Here is a 7184-nt window from a genome sequence, read left to right as displayed (position 1 = left end):
AGCAGTAGAGCTAAAATCACTAACTCTTTTTAACACAGGTTTGAATGCACATAGTATTTGTCATGTTGTCAAAACCTTTGTGTGTTTCCTTCACTCAGAGTCAGCTGAGGACTCATGAGCGAGAGCAGCACAGCTTCAGTGGCGACGTGCTTTCTCTCACAGCTGTCACTGAAACGGCCGCCACAGTGGAGGAAGCTGAGCAAGTCACAGATGAAGGTAATAACGTGTATGTGTGTGTGTGTGTGTGTGTGCGCTATACCCCGACACAGATGTTTTTCATGACGCTGTAGATTTCATTGTCATCGTGTGTCCCGTTGTTCTGCAGACTGTGCTCAGCAGAGGATGTACAAGTGCGACGTGTGCGACTACACCAGCTCCACGTACGTCGGTGTGAGGAACCACAGACGGATTCATAACTCTGACAAGCCTTATCGGTGAGTCTTATATGTAACATATCTGCTTTAAAACAACTACAAATGACAAGACGGATGTTATATAAGTAGTTAAGTAGTTGGCGTACAGTCGTCAAAATGTTCAAAAACACATAGAAGAACACGCTCCATAAAAATCCTAGCTTAAAGCCTGGGAGACAAACACAGTGATATTTGAGAAGTGAAATAAAGTTTATATGATTTACAGAAAGTGTGCAAGAATTATTTAAACAAAATTAGGCAGTAGTTTAGGGACACCTTGTCATTTTATTGATTTCAATACCATTAGTACTAATTATTGGAACTCAACATTGGTTTGGTAACCTCAGTGACCCTTGGCCTCCATATACAGGTGAATCCAATCATGAGAAAGGATATTTAAGGAGGTCAATTGTAAATGGTTCTCCTCTTTGCATCTTCTCTGAAGAGTGGAAACATGGGAGCCTCAAAACAACTCTGAAATGACCTGAAAGCAATGATTGTTCAAAATCATGGTTTAGGGGAAGGTTACAGAAAGCTATCTCAGAGATTTAAACTCTCAGTTTCAACTGTGAAGAACATTGTGAGGAATGTGAAGACCACAGGCACAGTTCTAGTTAAGGCCTGAAGTGGCAGACCAAGAAAAATCTCAGATAAGCAGAGGTGAAGGATGGTGAGAACAGTCACAGTCAACCCACAGACCAGCTCCAAAGACCTACAACATCATCTTGCTGCAGATGGTGTCACTGTGCATCGTTCAACTATTCAGCAAACTTTACACAAGGAGATGCTGTATGGAAGAGTAATGCAGAAAAAGCCTTTTCTTTGCACCCGCCACAAACAGAGTCACTTGAGGTATGCTAAAGCACATTTGGACAAGCCAGCTTCATTTTAGAATAAGGTGCTGTGGACTGATGAAACTAAAATAGAGTTATTTGGGCAAAACAAAGCGGCGTTATGCATGGTGGAAAAAGAACACAGCATTCCAAGAAAAACACTTGCTACCTACAGTAAAATCTGGTAGCGGTTCCATCATGCTGTGGAGCTGTGTGGCCAGTGCAGGGACTGGGAATCTTGTTAAAGTTGAAGTTGTGCCAGGGCTGGATCTTTCAACAAGACAACGACCCTAAACACTGCTCAAAATCTACTGAGGCATTCATGCAGAGGAACGAGTACAACGTTCTGAAATGGCCATCTCAGTCCCCAGACCTGAATATTATTGAAAAGTTGATGGTGTGATTTAAAGCTGTCCATGCTCAGAAACCATCAAACCTGACTGAACTGGAGATGTTTTGTAAAGAAGAATTGGAAGCTATAGGAAGTGTTTAAAGGCTGGTATTTCTGTAAAAGTAGGATGCATTTTTTTGTGGTGCCTAAGCTTGTCTCCTACATGATATATTTAACTGAAATTTCTTATTCAAACAAGCAACGATTCATTTTTTTTGCGGTGCCCAAAATGTTACATACCACTGTACATGAACACCAATAATCAGACAGACTGTTTTTTTTTTTTTTATCTTTACTTGTCCTTCATAGAAAAAGCCACTAGATGGCAGTGCATGGCCAGTAACACTCAGAGCTGCACAGTGGAATGAAGTGTGTGTCTTCCTGACTGACTGACTGACTGTCTGTGTGTGCGCGCACTTTCACATTATTATTATTATTAGCCAGAAATCCAAATGTGTAGTAATGCATTCAAAATGATGTGACATTTGTAAATGTTTTTTTTCTTAACATTCAACAGAACAACAGCTGATAACATCTGCTCCACATTAAAATTAGATTTAAAAAAAAAAAATATTATAATAAGAAGAATAACAGTAACATGGATGTGTTTCATATTTTGCAAAAGTCACGTCTTTTTAGATTAAAATTAAACAATCAGCGACTGTTTGTTTTCCCTCAGTTGCGTTCTGTTTAATATTCAAGCCTCAGTGAAGTTTATTTTTTAACAATTCAGAATCTTTGATTCATTTGTGCCTTTTTTCATTTTATACTGCAGCTCCAATATCTGAAAGTCATAATGTTTAGAACTTGTTGTTGTTTTTTTTTGCCTTCAAGCTAATAAAAGTCCACTTTGATCTTTCAGCCGCAACATCTAAAGTTCAGCAAAGGAGAAAAACTGTTGTTTATTTCTTTTATATATATATTTTCTTTTAAAGCAGCCGTTTCCTCTTTTGTTATGTTGTAAATCCTTTCTCTTCCTTCAGGCTACAAAGTGGTAAATAGGCAAACACACACTGACCCTGACGACCAGCAGCAGCAGCAGCAGCATCAGCATCAGCGGCGTCTGTGCTAAAGTCTCCGTCTGTTCTGTGTCTCCTCTCGCGTCTACAGGTGCTGCAGCTGTGACTTTGCCACCACCAACATGAACAGTCTGAAGAGCCACATGAGGAGACATCCTCAGGAGCACCAGGCCGTGCAGCTGCTGGAGCAGTACAGGTAAGAGAGCGAGAGATGCATGATGGGAATGATGGATTTCCAAACTCGGAAAGTCAAAGCAGCCTCAATAACCCCCGACAGGACAAATACTAAATCAAATCTACATCACTTTAAGTCTACGACATCTTAAGAACATGTTCACGTCTTTATCTCACTGTTAGACAGACTTTTGCAACAGGAAACTGAAGTTTGTAAAACCACTCACTCTCCCACACCAAAGTCCATAGAGAAAATGAGTCATTTTAGATCACAGGGACACAGGAGCTGCTGGTCTACTGCTGCCTCGTGTGGTCACTTTGTGTCACTGAGATCAATCTCAACAAAGGATTTCAAACACATTTGAACGTAGGCAGCAGTGCATCAACAACCTCGTGTTGAAGTTCATATGTGTTATTTTTTTGAAATTCTGTGTTCAAAATCCTTTGTTCAGATTGACCTCAGTAACACAAAGTGACCACACGAGGCAGCAAGAGACCAGCAGCTCCTGTGTCCCCATGAGCCAAAATCACTGATTGTCTCTATGGACTTTGGTGTGGGAGAGTGAGTGGTTTATAAATTTCAGTTTCCTGTTGGAAAAGTCTGTCTAACAGTGAGATAAAGACATGAACATATTATATTCCTAAGATATTGTCGACTGACGCCAACATAGATGTTATCAGCTGAGTCTTTTGTGAAGCGACTGAAATGAGTTTCTTCTTATGCCTCCGTTGGCAGCGAGCCTCTCTGTCTCTGAGGCTGATTCTTTAAAATGACTTTAATTTTGACACGACTTCACTAGTGCGCTGTTAATTCCATTCCTACCCTCGACTCCTCCACATATTATCTCCGAAGATTAGTGTCTTTTCTGATTTAGGATGATTCTTCTGGATAGGCGGTAGAAGGATTAGTCGAACCTCAGAAACAAATTAAATCAACTTTTGACTTGATCCCCACTCTCGCTTGCGACTCCTTCTTCATTCCTTGCTTCTTCTTTTTTTTTACATTTTACATTTCTTTTCCAGGTGCTCTCTGTGTGGCTATGTGTGCAGTCACCCTCCGTCGCTCAAGTCCCACATGTGGAAGCACGCTGGAGACCAGAACTACAACTATGAGCAAGTAAACCAAGCCATTAATGAGGCCATCTCCCAGAGCAGCAGGTAAACATGTCTATTCTTCACGTTTTTAATGTCTGTATTTGTCCTACTGATGGGACTTTTTTGACGACAAATCGATCGACAATCGGCACGTGCGCACCTCGACAAAAAAAATAACGAGTAAAAAAAGCCGGAGTGTCACAAACACGTAAAGATCACAACCACGGAGGTTGAGGAAGCTGTGCACAAAAAGGTGATCCTGCAGGGAGCCTGATGCGCTCTGCGCATGATGGTGCGCCCGTCACCGGCTCGTTCTCTCGAGTGGCTGTGCGCATCCAAGCGTGTGTGTGTGTGTGTGTGTGTGTGTGTAGTTCGAACGAGGTTGCGCTTTAGTTTAGGACGGGGGTGGGGGACATGACACAAGCACTACACAAATGAAGACGGCATCTCACCCAGTCAGGATCACTGTACTTCACTCTGGTGGACACGTAACGCCGTCTGGCGAGTGGCGACAGGCGTTCCAGCGGAGAGTCCGCTTTTTTTTGCCCCTCATATTTATTTTTGCTGTTCTGATGGTCAATTATGGACATTACAGCCATGTTTGAGCCTAAAATGAAGTAGTACAGTGTAGAATAACTTCCAACCCCGCGTTGCTGTGTTACTGCTGCTGTAAAAAAAAAAGTCGACAAAAAATTTGACGCGTGGACCTCGACAATCGACTCTAAAAATGTGTGAAATTCCCATCCCTAATACTTACCTTTCTTGCATTTTTACACTTTTCTTTTGTAATCTTAAATTGCTCCTAATAAGCGTATGGCACTCTAAAACATAAGACAAACAAAGAGGCGGAGGTGTTCATGTTAAAATTTTTACTAAGTGTTGTGAGACATGCAAAAAAGGAAAATATAGCATTAAGTCTGAATAATGTGTTCACCACTTTATTTCACCATTAGACAGACTTTTTCAACTGGAAACTGAAGCTTGTGTGACGCTTTGCAAACCACTCACTCTCCATAGAGAAAATCAGTGATTTTAACATCACAGCACACAGGAGTTGTTGATCCACTGCTGCCTCCATCACTAAGTTCAAATGTCTTATTTTGTCACTTCGGCATTCAAAGTACTGCATTTAGATTTACCTCAGATACACAAAGTGACCACACGAGGCAGCAGTAGACCAGTAGCTCTTGTGTCCCCCACGAGCAAAAATCACAGATTTTCTCTATGGGATTTGGTGTGGGAGAGAAAGTTGTCCAAAAAGTCTTTCTAACTGTGTGATGGTTAGATATCGTAGACTTAATTAGGTATAGTTTTTTTTATATTCTTAGTCTTGAGTCTTTGAGAACCACTGGTTCAGAGTAAAATAAACTAAATTCCTCCTGATATCACTGTCCATCATTTCTCAGAGCTCCTCCGAAGTTGCCGGAGTCATCAGCAGAGCGCCCCACGGTGGCTCAAGCCCCTCAGGACAAAGTCAAGGTCCAAGCGGAGCCGACACCGACGTCGATGATCTCCCCAGCAGCAGTGGACGTGGCTGCGGACGTCTCCACGAGTCTCCACACCCACACCTCGGATGCCTCACAGTGGCCTGGCGACTCGCCGAGCTCCAGGGAGATAGACTCGGCAGCGCTTCAGCCACCGCCACCACCACCGCGCACAGGCCACGCCCCCTTACCAGGCGCCAGCATGGAGTACTGCGTGCTGCTGTTCTGTTGCTGCATCTGTGGCTTTGAATCCACCAGCAAAGAGCGGCTGATGGAGCACATGAAGGAGCACGAGGGGGACATCATCAGCATCATCCTCAACAAGGAGCAGCAGCAGCAGCAGCAGGCTGAAGTCCAGCAGAGCCTCCAAACAGCAGAGTGAGACCTGACCTTCCTCACCTTTATTCAGCCACATCCACACGACCACGTTTTCTTTTCTTTCTTTTTTTAAACAAACAAATATATATTCAGCTCTGCCAAAATTCAAAATGGCTGACTCCCTGATTAGTTGAGGCCCTGGTTTTGATCGACCATTTTTTTCCGTCTTGGGCTGTACTATCTCCCCACCAAGTTTCAGGGAATTTGGGTGCTCGGTTTTGACCTCAGGGGGGCGCCATAGAGCCCTGGTGCCAATTACGCATTTTCTCCAGACCTGACCTCCGTGCAAAGTATTCATGCTCTTGAAGCCCCTCAAAAATGACTGTAAAACACTGAATAATTATAATAATACTAATCTGAAGACGGTGTTAGCAGTGTTTTTCACTGAGTCATAGCTGATATTTGACTTTGTTATCCAATCAGAAAGTCTCAGTTTTTGTCCATCCAGACTAAAATTCAGCTCCAGGGTTTTCAAAATGAAAAAGCCAGCCGATGTTTTTGAAAATCTTAGTTTCCTTTGGCTAAATACTGAAGGAAAAACAGCAGTTTCTTCTTTGTTCTGGGGCTGGAAATATCTGGAACAGAATTGATTTCATTTTTATAAAAAAAAAAAAAACAACCCAAAAACAAACGTTGTTGAAATCGTGTGGATGTAGCCTTCGTTTGAACTCTGACCCCCCGTGCTCTTACAAGAACCTGCTGTCCACAAAAGTATTTCATTGTCTCTCCTGACCTCAATGTTGCGAGCGGGAACACGTTCTCCTCACAGCTGTGTCTCCACCGTGTTCCCGCCACGCGTGATCTGTGCGCATTCACCGAGTGCAGTTCCGCACACACATTTCCAGAAGTTACCAAGTCGCAGCTTTTCCTCGTTTCACTCGTTCATCCGTTTGTTCTCGATTTTTAAATGACATTAGTTCAATTCAACACGTAAAACTCCTCAAGTTAAAAATGATTATTTCGAGCGAATTTAGCAGGATTTTTTATCACCAGTTATGTTTGGTGTGAATGCACCTTTATGGCGTGGAGACAAAAGATTGGGTGGTTTTGTTTTTTTTGTGCAGCGCAGCCTCTATTTAAGGAATGTTAACAAAAAAAAAGAAATGGGGCAAATGCTCATAAGCCAATAGTTACATTTTTTTTTTTTTTTTATAATAATAATATCACGTCAAGAGACGAGATGTGTCGTGATTTTGATTTGAAGAGGACAAAACTCCAGGACCGTTAAACAGGGACAAGTTCATACCTCACCAAAACCGCACGATCCCTCAGTTCAGTGTCGCTCATTTTCTGGTCTAGTTCATTTATTATTGACTTATAAAGGCAGCTCTTTTTATTTTTTTGTTCTCTCTCGCTACTGTAATATTTAACATATTTAATTTGACGCGGCTGAGGCG

The 7184-nt window shown here is 42.3% G+C and overlaps 1 protein-coding gene across 1 annotated transcript in view; it reads left to right on the top strand.

Moving 5' to 3' along the window:
* The window catches only part of znf507 (zinc finger protein 507), a 12172-nt gene extending 6044 nt beyond the window's left edge, over positions 1-6128 (top strand). The window contains exons 3-7 of the mRNA XM_083900749.1: positions 99-216; positions 326-434; positions 2748-2852; positions 3854-3988; positions 5332-6128. Coding sequence (XP_083756875.1) covers positions 99-216; positions 326-434; positions 2748-2852; positions 3854-3988; positions 5332-5791 — 927 coding nt within the window. The 3' untranslated portion in view covers positions 5792-6128. The remainder of the gene's footprint in view (positions 1-98; positions 217-325; positions 435-2747; positions 2853-3853; positions 3989-5331) is intronic.
* The last annotated feature ends 1056 nt before the right edge of the window (positions 6129-7184 follow it).

This window comes from Microchirus variegatus (genome assembly GCF_963457635.1).
Source record: "Microchirus variegatus genome assembly, chromosome: 14".
NCBI lineage: Eukaryota > Metazoa > Chordata > Actinopteri > Pleuronectiformes > Soleidae > Microchirus > Microchirus variegatus.
This window is presented reverse-complemented; position numbering and strand designations above follow the sequence as displayed.